Source organism: Pelodiscus sinensis, chromosome 6 (genome assembly GCF_052426305.1).
Source record: "Pelodiscus sinensis isolate ZL-2025 chromosome 6, ASM5242630v1, whole genome shotgun sequence".
In the NCBI taxonomy this organism is placed as follows: domain Eukaryota; kingdom Metazoa; phylum Chordata; order Testudines; family Trionychidae; genus Pelodiscus; species Pelodiscus sinensis.
This window is the reverse complement of record NC_143057.1, coordinates 130,977,519-130,994,326: the sequence shown is the minus strand read 5'-3', so window position 1 is coordinate 130,994,326 and position 16,808 is coordinate 130,977,519. Positions and strand designations below refer to the sequence as shown.

The window sequence follows — 16,808 nt, the reverse complement described above, 5'->3', positions numbered from 1 at the left end:
TCTCTTGGTCCTGGAGGTCCCTTTCTCAATCTTGGCGCTCCTTCTCTCTGTCCTCTACTTCCAATTCCTTCATCCGTAGCTGGATCTCCAACCGCCGCAGCTCTGCTGAGTTGGCCCCTGCCCTACAAGGACTACAGCCTGCAGGGTTCCCCTGGGAGGCTGTCCCGTCTCTCCGGCGGGTTCCAGTGCTCTGCCCCCTCTCAGCGCCTGACACGCTCCCAGGAGGGGTCTGGCTGCTCTCCACTGGGACAGGATCCCAGCCCTGTGGCTGGTCATTCTCTTCCAGTTGGACAATCAGCTGGGCCTTGGTTGCTTTCTGCACAGGCAAGCCCCTCTCTCTGCACAGTTTCACCAGCTCTGCCTTCAAGAGTCGGGTGTAGGCCATCTGCCCGCTGGGCCCCTCGGTGCAGACTCGCCAGTCTAGTGCTGCAGCGCCCCACGATTCCCAGGAACCGCTTCACTCTGTCTCCAGCATGCCTGGCTCCACGGCTCTTGCTTCTACTGCGCCTTGTTGCTCGCCGCTGGAAGCTCCATCCACGGGGTGCAGTGCATCCCACTTCTGACACCAGTGTGATGGCGCGTTGGGGTTCCCCTGCCTCCTGCACCCCTGTAATGGCATGGACAGACTCCATCAGCCAGTAGACTAGAGGGAGTTTATTGCTCCTCCAGGATACAGCACAGATGTCATCTGGTTACAGGGCAGGCCTAGGATGCCTTAGCCCCCCTTGAGATGGGGGATCCTGGGCCCCTAAATCCCAGCCCATTGTCTAGGCTGCTTCCTCCATGATCCCAGCCAGAAACCAAACTCCCTCACTTCCAGCCCTGCCCCCAGCCAGGGCTCCACTCCCCTTCTTCTCATTGATCCGCTCCCTGGGAGATCACTGGTCAGACAGGTTCGAAGCCCCCTTGCATAATGACTCATCCCCTGCCCTGCTGGGCCGTGCTGCAGCCAGTGGAGGTCACTCACAACCCACTGCCCAGCATAGCAACCAGCAAGGTACCTCCCACTACGTTACAGGCCCCCTTCTCCAGAGGGAACAGCGCAGCCCTGTGATCCTGCCCAGAGCGATTCCCTGTCAGCACCAGACAGAAGAGTTTATGGAGCTTTGAACCCAGCGAAGGATCCCTCAGGCTTCTCGGCCTGGCTTCCCCCAGCCCCGCACGTCTGAGCTTCCTCTGCAGCTGGGTGGGCTCTGCCTGCTCCCTCCCTGTCCCCTTCAGAAGCCCCCGACAACAGCCCCTCCCCGGCCAGCGACTCTCCAGGTAACAGGATCGGCTGCTCCCTCTCCTCTCCTTTCCTCCACCCAATGTTCTCCCCTGGGTGGAACCAGTTGGGCACTGGGGTCTCCTCTCTGCATCCCCTTGGCCTCCCTCTGGGCAGACCCGGCCGTGTCCTCCGAGCTGGATCTGCTGGGCACCAGGCGCCTGGATCCAGTTCTGGACTGTTCCCTGCAGTGACAAGCTCCCTCTCCCGTTGCCACATTAACCCAGTAACCCCCAGGGGCACTGAGCGCCCCCCTGCATGCAGCCCCCCTTTGAACCTCCAAATTCCCCACTTCCTCACAAGCCTGCATTGCCCCCTCACATCGGTGCTGGGGCTGGTGGGGCTTCACGCTGGCACACGGGAGCAGCATCTTGCCAGAGCCCATGGCCCCCCCAGAGGGGGCTTTGAGGCACCTGGAAGCTCTAGAAGGGGCTGCAGATAACTTGGCAATGAGCTGTTGGTCTCAGCCTGCCCAGGAAATCCACAGACCCGTTCCCATCAGCTGCAGGCGACATTGGCCCCAGGGGGAGCGAGGAAAACTCAGCCTGGGCACTTGACAGGCCCCTCTGAGCTGGGCGGGTTCCAGCAGCGAAGGGTTCACCCGTCAGCACGTGTCTGGCCTTAGCAAGGTAGTCGGAGCCCCCGGTCATGGGACTGGAGCCGGCCGGCACCACGAGGGGAGCCACCAGGCGGGTGAGGGAGCCGTCCCCCACTGGAGCTCTCCCTCCATTTAAGCAATTGTCTGAAGTGCCAGCCGCTCCCCACGCTGACAGCCAGCGCCCCAGGGGTCTGCTGGAGGGGGAGGAAAGGAGACTTCCTCACTGTCCACCGCAAGGCCGGGCAGAAACGTGCCCAGCTCCACAGACCAGGCCACAGTGACTGGTAAGCCGGCAGTTGGCTCCAGCTCCGCTGAGAGCGTGCACCAGGAACTTGGAGACTGTTGAAGCGAATAAATTACCTGCCTCGCCTAAATTGTCCTTCCTCTGTCAATAACCCCTCCAATGGCAGATGCTAAAGGGCTGGCCCAGCGAGCTTGTGTGGGTGAGATCCAAGGTATCTATTGCCCCAGGACTGTGGCTGGTCCTTTGGGACTGAGAGAACTTGTCTGGAGATAGGGGGGGAAGGGATGGGTTATAACCTCTCCCCTGTGTAAGAGGGGCTGGGGGGCACAGGGAACACTGGGGTGTCTGAGGGGAGGTGGGGGATGGGTTATAACCTCTCCCCTGTGTAAGGGGGGCTGGGGGGGCACAGGGAGCACTGGGGTATGTGAGGGGAGGTGGAGGGATGGGTTATAACCTCTCCCCTGTGTAAGGGGGCTGGGGGGGGCACAGGGAGCACTGGGGTGTGTGAGGGGAGGTGGGGGATGGGTTATAACCTCTCCCCTGTGTAAGGGGGGCTGGGGGGCACAGGGAGCACTGGGGTGTCTGAGGGGAGGTGGGGGATGGGTTATAACCTCTCCCCTGTGTAAGGGGGGCTGGGGGGCACAGGGAGCACTGGGGTGTCTGAGGGGAGGTGGGGGGATGGGTTATAACCTCTCCCCTGTGTAAGGGGGCTGGGGGGCACAGGGGTGTCTGAGGGGATTTGCTTGTGAGGCTTCCTGCCGACCAGAGGGGCAGCTGCATGCTCGGTGTTTGCAGTTTCACTGAGCAGAAGTCTTGCTCGTTAAGTTTCAGGCCTGTGCCGTGTGTGTTTGTTACAGACCCTCAAAGGGCTTGTCCCAGTCTGGATTTCTCAGCACTGGGGCTCTGGCCAGGGCCTCCGTCAGTGCACAGAGCGCCCTCTGGCAGTGCTCCATCCAGATACCCCGTCTGGCCTCCCCTTCCTGCACAGCTCTGTGATCGGGGCAGCGATGGAGCTGAGGTGGGGCTCAAACCTCTGGTCATACCCCCCAGCCCAATGAAAGCCTGGACCTGCTTCTTGGTCTGGGGAACAGCCCAGTCTCGGATGACCTCCACCTTGGCTGGTTCTGGCTTCAAGGTAGGGCACCTCGGCCATCCCGACCTTGCACTTCCCAGGCTTTACAGTCAGCCAGCCTCCCGCAGCCGGTCCAGCACCCGGCTGACCTGGGACCCCTGCTCCTCCCAGGACTGGCTGAAGACACAAATATAGTGGATGTGAGCAAGGGCAAAGCTCTCCATCCCACTGGAAGGTGGCCAGTGCCCCCTGGAGGCCGAATGGCAGGACCAGGAACTCATAGAGCCCCACCAGGGTGATAAAGGCAGATTTCAGCCGGGCCTCAGGGTCCAGGGCACCTGCCAACAGCCCTTGGTGCAGTGCATAAAGCCGGGCGCTGCCATTTTTAAATGTCCGCTAGTGCGGACTCCGTGCCATGCGGCTACACGCGGCACGGACTAGGTAGTTCGGACTAGGCTTCCTAGTCTGAACTACCGTTACTCCTCGTGAAATGGCGGCGCCTGGCTTTATGCAAATGAAGCCCGGGAAATTCAAATCCCGGGCTTCATTTGCAACTCCGTATGACTACATTAACCACCCTAGTTCGAACTAGGGTGGTAGTGTAGACATACCCTTGGTTAGGTGGATCCCATCTTCCTAACAATCCTTGTGCCCAGAACAGAGTCCCATGGTCGAAGAAACCAAAGTCCTCTCTGTGACACCATCTGCGCAACCACGCATTTACTTCTACGATTCATCAATCTCTACCTTGACCTTTTCCCTCAACAGGGAGGATGAACGAGAACCCCACTCGCGCTTCAAATTCCTTGCTCCTTCTTTCCCAGTGCTACATAATCCACTGTGACCCGCTCAAGGTCATTCTTGGCCGTATCGTTAGTTCCTATATGGAGAAGCAGGAAGGGGTAGCGATCCGAAGCTTTGATCAGTTCTGGAAGAGTCTCAATCACATCCTGAATGCGAGCTCCTGGTAAGCAGCACACCTCTCGAGATTGCAGGTCTGGGCGGCAGATGGATGACTTTGTCCCTCTTAGGAGAGCTCCCCGACCACCACTACCCATCATCTTCTTTTGGGGGTGGTGGTTGTGGAACCCCCATCCCTAGGACTACACACCCCATGCCTTCCAGTGGATGGTGTTCCTTTCTGATTTCTTCCCTGAGAGGTCCCTGCCAAAGCATTCTCCACTGCAGTGCCTGTGGAGAGATCCTGAAAGCGGTTACTTACCCCTACAGGAACGGGGGATACTTGAACTGGCTTTCTCCTCCTGGAGGTTACATGCTGCCAGTTCTCTTCCCTGTCCTGCACTGCCCTCCCTGGCTGTCCAGCCTGCTGTGCCTGCAGGATTAAACGCTGCCTTCTCTCAAGGAAGTCTGCATCCTCTCTGATGGAACGTAGGGTTGATACTTGGCTCTCAAGTCCTCTCATTTTTTCTTCCAAAATGGCGAGCAGCTTGCACTTAGTGCAGACGAAATCCCTTCTATCTTCCGGGAGGAAGACAAACATCATGCATGCTGTGAGGGCCCAACAGCAGAGCGATCACCATCTATCACCATCTATCCCTGCCTGCCTTCGGAGAGATTCCTCAGAAGGGCAGAAGAAGAAAAAACCCACCAAACACTGTAGGTACGTCTACACTACATGGCTCTGTCGACGGAGCCATGTAGATGAGTTTACTAGACATAAGGAACTGAAGCGGCAATTTAAATAATCGCCGCTTCATTTACATTAAAATGGCTGCCGCACTGTGCCAATCAGCTGTTTGGCGGCACAGCGGGGCAGTCTGGACGTGCCGCGGTTGACAAGGGAAGCCTTTGTTGACCGTCCTAGTAAACCTCATTTCACGAGGCATACTGGGGCGATTGACAAAGGCTTCCCTTGTCGACCACGGTGTGCCGCCAAACAGCTGATCGGCACAGCGCGGCGGCCATTTTGATGTAAATGAAGCGGCGATTATTTAAATCGCTGCTTCAGTTCCCTATGTCTAGTAAACTCATCTACATGGCTCCGTCGACAGAGCCATGTATCCTAGACATACCCTATGGGGCTCCCCCCCAGGGCGAACTCCCCTGTTGGCTGCTCACTGCATTTGCTCTGGCTGCTTTCTTGTAAGTCTGCTGGCTAGGCCTATCTCAAAGCCTTGCCTCTAATCCAATCGTCCCGAGGGCTCTCCTGGAACAAAGCACTCCTGATTCACACTTTTCCAGCTGCCGCTCCTTTCCAGTCCCCAAACGCACAGGCAAACAAATGCTCACAGACAGACAAACACTTTGATACTCACCCCCCCAGCTCCCAACTCCACCTCCCAAAAGCCACACCTACCTGAGCTCCTCTCGGACATTTCCCTGTTGGCTGCTGCCCTTGTCGCGGATCAAACTCTGGCCAGACTGCACGCCCCGTGCTTCCTGGAACTGCTCCTCCTGGCCTCCAGCACAGCTGGCTCTTACTCGTCCCCCTGCTTTCTACTGAGCCCCGTCACTTACTGCTGGATGTTCTATCCACGGGGTGCAGCCATCCCACTCCTGCCACCAGTGTTGCTGAGGTGCAGGGAGTCACAGGGCCCTGCCCCCACCCGCAGCCAGACAGGCTCCCAGACGGCAGGGAGAACAGAAGTGGGACAGAGTAGAACAGACTTGTCCGTGCAGGAACTTGGAGCAGCCAGGGCTCAGAGCCCAGATATTCTGGGTCTTATTTTCTATCCCTTTCTTAATAATTCCTAACATCCTATTTGCCTTTTTGATTGCTGCTGCACACTGCATGGAAGTTTTCAGAGAACTGTCCACGATAACTCCAAGATCCCTTTCCTGATTTGTCGTAGCCAAATTAGCCCCCATCATACTGTACGTATAGTTGGGGTTATTTTTCCCGATGTGCATTACTTTACACTTATCCACATTAAATTTCCTTTGCCATTTTGTTGCCCAATCACTCAGTTTGGTGAGATCTTCTTGGAGTCCCTCACAGTCTGCTTCTCTCTTGACTATCCTAAACAGTTTGGTATCATCTGTAAACTTTACCACCTCACTGCTTACCCCTTTCTCCAGATCACCTTTGTGCAGGGAAGGGAGGGGAGGGGAGCAGGCAGTTAGCGCGGTGCTGGCTGGGTCGCGTCCTGCGGCAGAGTCACGGAAGGGGCAATCCCGACCCTGCACACGTGGCTCTGGGGAAGGACGGGGGTAGGGTGGACCCAGACGTGCTCCCCAGTAACCCGCCCAGATAGCAGGGCTGCTCCACAACCCAGCCAGCCAGTGCACAGAGATGAGCTGCACATACGCTCTGTGTGTGTGTGTGTGTGTGTGTGTGTGTGTGTGTGTGTCTCACACACCCACCCCCCCTACACACACACCTCTCCTTCAAACTCACACCAACCTCAGCTGCCCACCCCTGGCTTCCAACACCATCTGACCCGCCTCCTACCCCTCCCCACAGGGCTTCTGCAGGGGCCCTCTGTCCCGGGAGAGCAGGAGCCCCCCGGCTGCCCCTTCCTCCCACCGGGGAGCCCCATAGAGAGCGAGGGCCTAGCCGCAGCCGGGATGTTTGTTCTCTGCCTCTCTGCAGTGGGCTGGGCTGGCTGCAGCGTGTCCCTCTCGCCCGGCTGGCCCCAGGGCAGCACTGGGATGTGCCCCCATCAGCACCTCGGGCCCTGCTACAGGGCACCGCCCAGAGCAGTAGGAAGGGCTGGCAGGGCCGGGGGTCAGTCCTTGTGCCAGCCACTGGGCTTAGTGGGGCCCCGAGGGGTCAGGCCCTGGGCAGTGAGCCTGATGGACACTGCAGCCACGGACACATGCTGTGCACATCCCTCGCACTCAGAGTTCAGCCTCGCACTCTGGCCCCATGGCCTCGCCCCAGTGCCCTATTGTGAGAAGTGGGGATTGTATTCACTCTGTTCTCAGTATGTTACTGTGATTTCTACTGTCCTGCAGTAGCCCCATCTGTGTGCCTCAGTTTCCCTGAGCACTGCACCAGTACCTAGATGGAGATGGGAATTCAGGGTGCAGGACAAAGGAGGAGGTGGGTGTGACGGATCCCCCCCCCCTTTATGAGATGGGCATATGGACAGGAATATACATCACGCAAAGGTGCTGTGAATGAATTATTTCATGTAACCCATCAAGTCCCTGTCGTGATCCGCTGGCTCTGCTGATCCTACGCTGATGTGTGTATCGTGTGTGCCATTAGCCACGTGGAGTGGGGGATACTTTGGGGGTTTACATGCACGAATGAGGCATGGAGGGTGTTACCCTCGACAGTTAAACAATCTCTTTTGTCCCTAAGTCTGAGCAGGGTGTGGTGGGGTGTGGCCTGAATTCCTTAAAACAGATAGAGAAGTGGGGGCCGGAGTCTTTTGTCTGGACTGCACTTGAGGGAAGGGGGGCCCTGGTTTGGAGGGGCGGCCGGAAGGAGGTTTTAGGGTGAGTCTGAGTAAGTCTGTGCTGGGATTTCAGTGTGGAAGTAGCCAAGTGTTTTGTGTCTTTTGATTTGTAACTGACTTTGCTCCGCCTGTTCGCGCCCATCCCCACGTCAATCATCCCGCTTGGGCGGAATAAAACCACCGGTACTTTCTGTCAATGCCAGTGTCAATAATTGTTACCTGGGGGCACACTCCCCCTTCCCTGCTAACAGGGCTCACCTAATTCTTTGGGGCTTGATCCCATCCAGGGAGGGGAACCCAGGGGGCTGGGCCCCAAACTGTCCTCTCCTTGGACCTGAGGAGGTTCAGTGTCTCTGTTGCTCCTCGGTGGGGGCAGGGACCTCGGCTCAGGCTTCGGCTGGGGGAGATCAGGGAGCTGGCCCAGCAGGACCGGGCGGTGCGGAGCCCCAGAGAGCACGCCTGCCAGTGGCAGTGGCTGTCAGCACCCCGGGAATCACCCTCAGGGCGTCTGTGACCTCACCCTGTCACAGCGGGGCTGCCTGCAGGGCTGGGGCGGACGCTCGCTGTGTGAGGGGGTCTCAGCTGGTTTAACGATGCAGGGAGGGGCCCAGAGCCCTGGCTGTGAATTCCCTCCCCCAGGCTGGGCTGGCCTGGCTGCTCCCGGTCCCTGCGCTGACCAGTCTGTGCTGCGCTGGGTCCCAAGAACTCTCTTGTGCGCCCTGCCGGCTGGGGGTCCCCTCTGGCTGCGGGTGGGGGGCAGGGCCCGGGGACTCCCCCACACCTCGGTGACATCTATGACCTTAGCCTGTGACCTCATCACCCCACATTCCGCCTCAAACCCCCCCCCCCCCCCGCTTCATGAAACGGACTTAGGGACACAGCTGGGACTCCCCAGGAGGATCATGGGCCCAGGCGGGGCGCTGAGGCAGAGCTGGGGGCAGAGCTCAGGCCTCCTGAGACCCAGCAAGGCCAAACCAGCCTGCCCCAGCTGTGACTGCTCCACTTGGGCCAAGTGTGAACAGCCGCTGAACACGCGACTCGGGCTGACTCCAATGGTGGAGCCCAGATCCCCCCGGCCTCGTCCACTGGGCTAAGGGGGAGCCGGACACCCCCGGCCGCATCCATCAGGTTAAAGGGGGAACCAGACACCCCCAGCCATGTCCATTAGGCTAAGGGAGAAGCCAGACATCTCCATCCATTACCTCCACCCCCGCTCTGCCCCACAGCCTCCTCCTGCCCCACCTCTATTGCCCTAACCCACCTCCATCCCCCTCTGCCCCACATCCCCCCTCCCACCCCACCTCCATCCCCCTAACCCGCCTCCGTCCTCCTCTGCTCCACATCCCCCTCCCGCCCCACCTCCATCCCCCTAACCCGCCTCCGTCCCCCTCTGCCCCACATCCCCCCTCCCGCCCCACCTCTATCCTCCTAACCCGCCTCCGTCTCCCTCTGCCCCACATCCCCCCTCCCGCCCCACCTCCATCCCCCTAACCCGCTTCCGTCCCCCTCTGCTCCACATCCCCCTCCCGCCCCACCTCCATCCCCCTAACCCGCCTCCATCCCCCTCTGCTCCACATCCCCCCTCCCGCCCCACCTCCATCCCCCTAACCCGCCTCCGTCCCCCTCTGCCCCACATCCCCCCTCCCGCTCCACCTCTATCCTCCTAACCCGCCTCCGTCTCCCTCTGCCCCACATCCCCCCTCCCGCCCCACCTCCATCCCCCTAACCCGCTTCTGTCCCCCTCTGCTCCACATCCCCCCTCCCGCCCCACCTCCATCCCCCTAACCCGCCTCCGTCCCCCTCTGCTCCACATCCCCCTCCCGCCCCACCTCCATCCCCCTAACCCGCCTCCGTCCCCCTCTGCCCCACATCCCCCCTCCCGCCCCACCTCTATCCTCCTAACCCGCCTCCGTCTCCCTCTGCCCCACATCCCCCCTCCCGCCCCACCTCCATCCCCCTAACCCGCTTCCGTCCCCCTCTGCTCCACATCCCCCTCCCGCCCCACCTCCATCCCCCTAACCCGCCTCCGTCCCCCTCTGCTCCACATCCCCCTCCCGCCCCACCTCTATCCTCCTAACCCGCCTCCGTCTCCCTCTGCCCCACATCCCCCCTCCCGCCCCACCTCCATCCCCCTAACCCGCCTCCGTCCCCCTCTGCCCCACATCCCCCCTCCCGCCCCACCTCTATCCTCCTAACCCGCCTCCGTCTCCCTCTGCCCCACATCCCCCCTCCCGCCCCACTTCCATCCCCCTAACCCGCCTCCGTCCCCCTCTGCCCCACATCCCCCCTCCCGCCCCACCTCCATCCCCCTAACCCGCCTCCGTCCCACCTCTGCCCCACATCCCCCCTCCCGCCCCACCTCCATCCCCCTAACCCTCCTCCGTCTCCCTCTGCTCCAAATCCCCCCTCCCGCCCCACCTCCATCCCCCTCCCGCCCCACCTCCATCCCCCTAACCCTCCTCCGTCCCCCTCTGCCCCACCTCCCCCCTCCCGCCCCACCTCCATCCCCCTAACCCGCCTCCGTCCCCCTCTGCTCCACATCCCCCCTCCCACCCCACCTCCATCCCCCTAACCCGCCTCCGTCCCCCCTCTGCTCCACATCCCCCCTCCTACCCCACCTCCATCCCCCTAACCCTCCTCCGTCCCCCTCTGCCCCACCTCCCCCGTCCCGCCCCACCTCCATCCCCCTAACCCGCCTCCGTCCCACCTCTGCCCCACATCCCCCCTCCCGCCCCACCTCCATCCCCCTAACCCTCCTCCGTCTCCCCTCTGCTCCAAATCCCCCCTCCCGCCCCACCTCCATCCCCCTCCCGCCCCACCTCCATCCCCCTAACCCTCCTCCGTCCCCCTCTGCCCCACCTCCCCGTCCCGCCCCACCTCCATCCCCCTAACCCGCCTCCGTCCCCCCTCTGCCCCACATCCCCCCTCCCACCCCACCTCCATCCCCCTAACCCGCCTCCATCCCCCTCTGCCCCACCCCCGTCCCGCCCCACCTCCATCCCCCTAACCCGCCTCCATCCCCCCTCTGCCCCACATCCCCCCTCCCGCCCCACCTCCATCCCCCAACCCTCCTCCATCTCCCCTCTGCCCCACATCCCCCCTCCCGCCCCACCTCCATCCCCCTAACCCGCCTCCGTCCCCCCTCTGCTCCACATCCCCCTCCCGCCCCACCTCCATCCCCCTAACCCGCCTCCGTCCCCCCTCTTCCCCACATCCCCCCTCCCACCCCACCTCCATCCCCCTAACCCGCCTCCGTCCCCCTCTGCCCCACATCCCCCCTCCCGCCCCACCTCCATCCCCCTAACCCGCCTCCGTCTCCCCTCTGCTCCACATCCCCCTCCCGCCCCACCTCCATCCCCCAACCCTCCTCCGTCCCCCTCTGCTCCACATCCCCCCTCCCAACACACCTCCATCCCCCTAACCCGCCTCCGTCCCCCCTCTGCCCCACATCCCCCCTCCCGCCCCACCTCCATCCCCCTCACCCGCCTCCGTCCCCCTCTGCTCCACATCCCCCTCCCGCCCCACCTCCAGCCCCCTAACCCGCCTCCGTCCACCCTCTGCCCCACATCCCCCCTCCCGCCCCACCTCCATCCCCCTAACTCGCCTCCGTCCCCCTCTGCCCCACATCCCCCCTCCTGCCCCACCCCCATCCCCCTAACCCGCCTCCGTCCCCCTCTGCTCCACACCCCCCCTCCCGCCCCACCTCCATCCCCCTAACCCGCCTCCGTCCCCCTCTGCTCTACATCCCCCTCCCGCCCCACCTCCATCCCCCTAACCCTCCTCCGTCCCCCCCTGCTCCACACCCCCCCTCCCGCCCCACCTCCATCCCCCTAACTCGCCTCCGTCCCCCTCTGCCCCACATCCCCCCTCCCGCCCCACCTCCATCCCCCTAACCCGCCTCCGTCCCACCTCTGCCCCACATCCCCCCTCCCGCCCCACCTCCATCCCCCTAACCCGCCTCCGTCCCCCTCTGCCCCACATCCCCCCTCCCGCCCCACCTCTATCCTCCTAACCCGCCTCCGTCTCCCTCTGCCCCACATCCCCCCTCCCGCCCCACTTCCATCCCCCTAACCCGCCTCCGTCCCCCTCTGCCCCACATCCCCCCTCCCGCCCCACCTCCATCCCCCTAACCCGCCTCCGTCCCACCTCTGCCCCACATCCCCCCTCCCGCCCCACCTCCATCCCCCTAACCCTCCTCCGTCTCCCCTCTGCTCCAAATCCCCCCTCCCGCCCCACCTCCATCCCCCTCCCGCCCCACCTCCATCCCCCTAACCCTCCTCCGTCCCCCTCTGCCCCACCTCCCCCCTCCCGCCCCACCTCCATCCCCCTAACCCGCCTCCGTCCCCCCCTGCTCCACATCCCCCCTCCCACCCCACCTCCATCCCCCTAACCCGCCTCCGTCCCCCTCTGCTCCACATCCCCCCTCCTACCCCACCTCCATCCCCCTAACCCTCCTCCGTCCCCCTCTGCCCCACCTCCCCCGTCCCGCCCCACCTCCATCCCCCTAACCCGCCTCCGTCCCACCTCTGCCCCACATCCCCCCTCCCGCCCCACCTCCATCCCCCTAACCCTCCTCCGTCTCCCCTCTGCTCCAAATCCCCCCTCCCGCCCCACCTCCATCCCCCTCCCGCCCCACCTCCATCCCCCTAACCCTCCTCCGTCCCCCTCTGCCCCACCTCCCCCCGTCCCGCCCCACCTCCATCCCCCTAACCCGCCTCCGTCCCCCCTCTGCCCCACATCCCCCCTCCCACCCCACCTCCATCCCCCTAACCCGCCTCCATCCCCCTCTGCCCCACCCCCGTCCCGCCCCACCTCCATCCCCCTAACCCGCCTCCATCCCCCCTCTGCCCCACATCCCCCCTCCCGCCCCACCTCCATCCCCCAACCCTCCTCCATCTCCCCTCTGCCCCACATCCCCCCTCCCGCCCCACCTCCATCCCCCTAACCCGCCTCCGTCCCCCCTCTGCTCCACATCCCCCCTCCCGCCCCACCTCCATCCCCCTAACCCGCCTCCGTCCCCCCTCTTCCCCACATCCCCCCTCCCACCCCACCTCCATCCCCCTAACCCGCCTCCGTCCCCCTCTGCCCCACATCCCCCCTCCCGCCCCACCTCCATCCCCCTAACCCGCCTCCGTCTCCCCTCTGCTCCACATCCCCCTCCCGCCCCACCTCCATCCCCCAACCCTCCTCCGTCCCCCTCTGCTCCACATCCCCCCTCCCAACACACCTCCATCCCCCTAACCCGCCTCCGTCCCCCTCTGCCCCACATCCCCCCTCCCGCCCCACCTCCATCCCCCTCACCCGCCTCCGTCCCCCTCTGCTCCACATCCCCCTCCCGCCCCACCTCCAGCCCCCTAACCCGCCTCCGTCCACCCTCTGCCCCACATCCCCCCTCCCGCCCCACCTCCATCCCCCTAACTCGCCTCCGTCCCCCTCTGCCCCACATCCCCCCCTCCTGCCCCACCCCCATCCCCCTAACCCGCCTCCGTCCCCCTCTGCTCCACACCCCCCCTCCCGCCCCACCTCCATCCCCCTAACCCGCCTCCGTCCCCCTCTGCTCTACATCCCCCTCCCGCCCCACCTCCATCCCCCTAACCCTCCTCCGTCCCCCCCTGCTCCACACCCCCCCTCCCGCCCCACCTCCATCCCCCTAACTCGCCTCCGTCCCCCCTCTGCCCCACATCCCCCCTCCCGCCCCACCTCCATCCCCCTAACCCGCCTCCGTCCCCCCCTGCTCCACACCCCCCCTCCCGCCCCACCTCCATCCCCCTAACCCGCCTCCGTCCCCCCCTGCTCCACACCCCCCTCCCACTCCCAGCCCCGCCCCGCTCGCCTGTCCTCGGGGAACAGCTGTGCCTGGAGCAGCGGCACCAGCGGCAGGAGGGGCGGGCCCGCGTGGTGAGTGGCAGCTGCTCTGCCAATCAGCAGAAGGCTCCCAGGCGTTCGGCGCGCGCCTGGCCAATGGGCGGGCGCACGGCCTGACGTCATGGCTGCGGGCAGCTGCGGGGATGGTGCGGGGCGCGCGGAGCGGAGCACGGCCCGGAGCATGGCCCGGCGGCGCCTGCTGCTGCTGCTGCTGCTGCTGCTGCTGCTGCTGCTGCTGGCCGCGGGGCCCCCGGCCGGTGAGTGGGGGCTGGGCCCTGCCGAGCCCCTGGGGGCCCTGCCACTGCTCAGCCCTGGGGGTCCCTGCCCCACTGAGTCCCTGGGGGTCCGCCCCGGAGCTCCTGCCCCTGCCAAGCCCCTGGGGGTCCCTGCCCCACTGAGCCCCTGAGGGTCCGCCCCGGAGCTCCTGCCACTGCTCAGCCCTGGGGGTCCCTGCCCCACTGAGCCCCTGGGGGTCTGCCCTGGAGCTCCTGCCACTGCTTAGCCCTGGGGGTCCCTGCCCCACTGAGTCCCTGGGGGTCTGCCCCGGAGCTCCTGCCACTGCTTAGCCCTGGGGGTCCCTGCCCCACTGAGTCCCTGGGGGTCCGCCCCGGAGCTCCTGCCCCTGCCAAGCCCCTGAAGATCCTTGTCCCTGCTAAGCCCTGGGGGTCCCTGCCCCACTGAGCATTCTGGGGAGCTGGGTGACCATGGTCTTGCTGTGCCCCATGGAGGGTTCCCTGCACCTGTGAGCACCTGAGGGGGGGGGGGGATGTCCCTTGGAGGGTTCCTGCCCCGGTGCTGATCCCCAGTGGGGCCGGGGGAGCTGTCCCTGCCGTGGTGCTGATCCCCAGTGGGGCCGGGGGAGCTGTCCCTGCCCCGGTGCTGATCTCCAGTGGGGCCGGGGGAGCTGTCCCTGCCCTGGTGCTGATCTCCAGTGGGGCCGGGGAGCTGTCCCTGCCCCGGTGCTGATCCCCAGTGGGGACGGGGGAGCTGTCTCTGCCCCGGTGCTGATCCCCAGTGGGGACGGGGGAGCTGTCCCTGCCCCGGTGCTGATCCCCAGTGGGGACGGGGGAGCTGTCCCTGCCCCGGTGCTGATCCCCAGTGGGGCCGGGGGAGCTGTCCCTGCCCCGGTGCTGATCCCCAGTGGGGCCGGGGGAGCTGTCCCTGCCCCGGTGCTGATCCCCAGTGGGGCCGGGGGAGCTGTCCCTGCCCCGGTGCTGATCCCCAGTGGGGACGGGGGAGCTGTCCCTGCCCCGGTGCTGATCCCCAGTGGGGCCGGGGGAGCTGTCCCTGCCCCGGTGCTGATCCCCAGTGGGGACGGGGGAGCTGTCCCTGCCCCGGTGCTGATCCCCAGTGGGGACGGGGGAACTGTCCCTGCCCCGGTGCTGATCCCCAGTGGGGACGGGAGAGCTGTCCCTGCCCCGGTGCTGATCCCCAGTGGGGACGGGGGAACTGTCCCTGCCCCGGTGCTGATCCCCAGTGGGGCCGGGGGAGCTGTCCCTGCCCCGGTGCTGATCCCCAGTGGGGACGGGGGAGCTGTCCCTGCCCCGGTGCTGATCCCCAGTGGGGACGGGGGAACTGTCCCTGCCCCGGTGCTGATCCCCAGTGGGGACGGGGGAACTGTCCCTGCCCCGGTGCTGATCCCCAGTGGGGCCGGGGGAGCTGTCCCTGCCCCGGTGCTGATCTCCAGTGGGGACGGGGGAACTGTCCCTGCCCCGGTGCTGATCCCCAGTGGGGAAGGGGGAGCTGTCCCTGCCCCGGTGCTGATCTCCAGTGGGGCCAGGGGAGCTGTCCCTGCCTCGGTGCTGTGCCAGTGCTAGGAGGCAGCTGTGCTGGGTGCTCCCTGCCTGGGCCGGGGGGTCAGATGCTGGAGTGATGGTTGCTGCTCTCAGGGGGGCTGTGCAGAGCGCCCCACACTGCTCAGAGCATGAAAGTATTCACTCCCTATGGTGGGGTCCGGTCTCTGCCACCCCTCCTGAATCCTGAGAACCCTCTTTGTGCTCTGCCACACAGCCCGGTACCCACCTCCACACTCCATCTGACCCCATGCCATTCCCACCCTGCGCCATCACTGCACGCACCTCGGTACCTACCTCCTCTCCCCTGTGCCACCCTGTTCCCGTCGACCCTGTGCTATTCCTGCACACACCTCTGTACCTAACCCCCACAAACCTGTCCCACACACGTCTGGTACAATGTGGCCCAGTGACTGTCAGCCGACGATCAGGGCAGTGAGTCCCTTATGACCGGCTGAAGTTCTTTTAAATTGTGCTTGGTTCTGTTACAGCAACTGAAGGAGTCAGGTTAAAGCTTAAACAGTTACTATTCTATTGTTACAGGGTAAACTTAGTTGTTAAATGCTGCTGCTGTGTTACAGATAACACAGCCACTACAAAGGACAGGACAGAAATTACACTAATAAGTCACTAATAGGGACCATGAAACCCCTTTGGTTCTCTGAGCTCTTATTAAATGCATGCAAAATAGACACCTAGCAGGTATAATTCTCACCCCTGCGTTCCAGACTTGGCGTGGCCAGCGTCTTTCTCTCAATCCCTCGGGAAGAAGTAGGGCGAGGTTGGGCGTCCCACAGACCTCGGGAGACAATCAATACCTGCCCGCAGGTGTATGATTGGAGCTCAAAGGGGGTGGGCTACTAAACCCTCTTTATACCCCTTGGGTCACAAAGGCTTCTTCCTGGTCTCAAGTGGCCAATTAGGAAAAATGGCTTTGAATGCCAAGTTTCCCACGAAGGGTGCAAAGCATAATTCACACCTGGGAAAATGCAGACAATGGGCACCTCTGGTATGTGATGGGCGAAGATTCCTCTCCTGGGACAGTGCAGGCGTGTCAATTACTGGTACTAGCCATCAGGGCGACGGGAGGCCCCGGGTCGTCAGCTAGCCCATTTACTGTTTGGTTTCTGTTTATGGTAGAGTCAGGGACAGGCAGCACACCTGTGTTCCCAGGGCATCAAAGGGTGACTGCCTTTCTCTTGCTCTCTGGGGGGGGGGGGGAGAACAAGATTGGGTTCATGTCTGGCTACAGTGACGCAGAGGGTGCATTGCTGACATGGCCCAGCATGGCATGGGGTTCATGGTCTGGCATGGCCCAGTGTTGCACAGGCTGTGCGGCATGGCTGACATGGCCCAGCATGGCACAGGGTGCATGGCATGGCACAGGGTGAGTGGCATAGCCAGCATGGCCCAGCGTGGCACAGGGTGAGTGGCATGGCACAGGGTGAGTGGCATAGCCAGCATGGCCCAACGTGGCACAGGGTTCATGGCATGGCCCAGCATGGCCCATGGTGCATGGCATGGCTGGCATGGCCCAGTGTGGCACAAGTTTTGTGGCATGGCCGGCATGGCCCAGCATGGCATAGGGTGCATGGCATGGCCCAG

The 16,808-nt window shown here is 63.7% G+C and overlaps 1 protein-coding gene across 1 annotated transcript in view; it reads left to right on the top strand.

The window, feature by feature from the left end:
* Positions 1 to 13,547: 13,547 nt before the first annotated feature.
* Positions 13,548 to 16,808, top strand: part of TMEM8B (transmembrane protein 8B) — a 38,608-nt gene continuing 35,347 nt past the window's right edge. Inside the window, exon 1 of the mRNA XM_089779503.1 lies at positions 13,548 to 13,667. Coding sequence (XP_089635629.1) covers positions 13,592 to 13,667 — 76 coding nt within the window. The 5' untranslated portion in view covers positions 13,548 to 13,591. The remainder of the gene's footprint in view (positions 13,668 to 16,808) is intronic.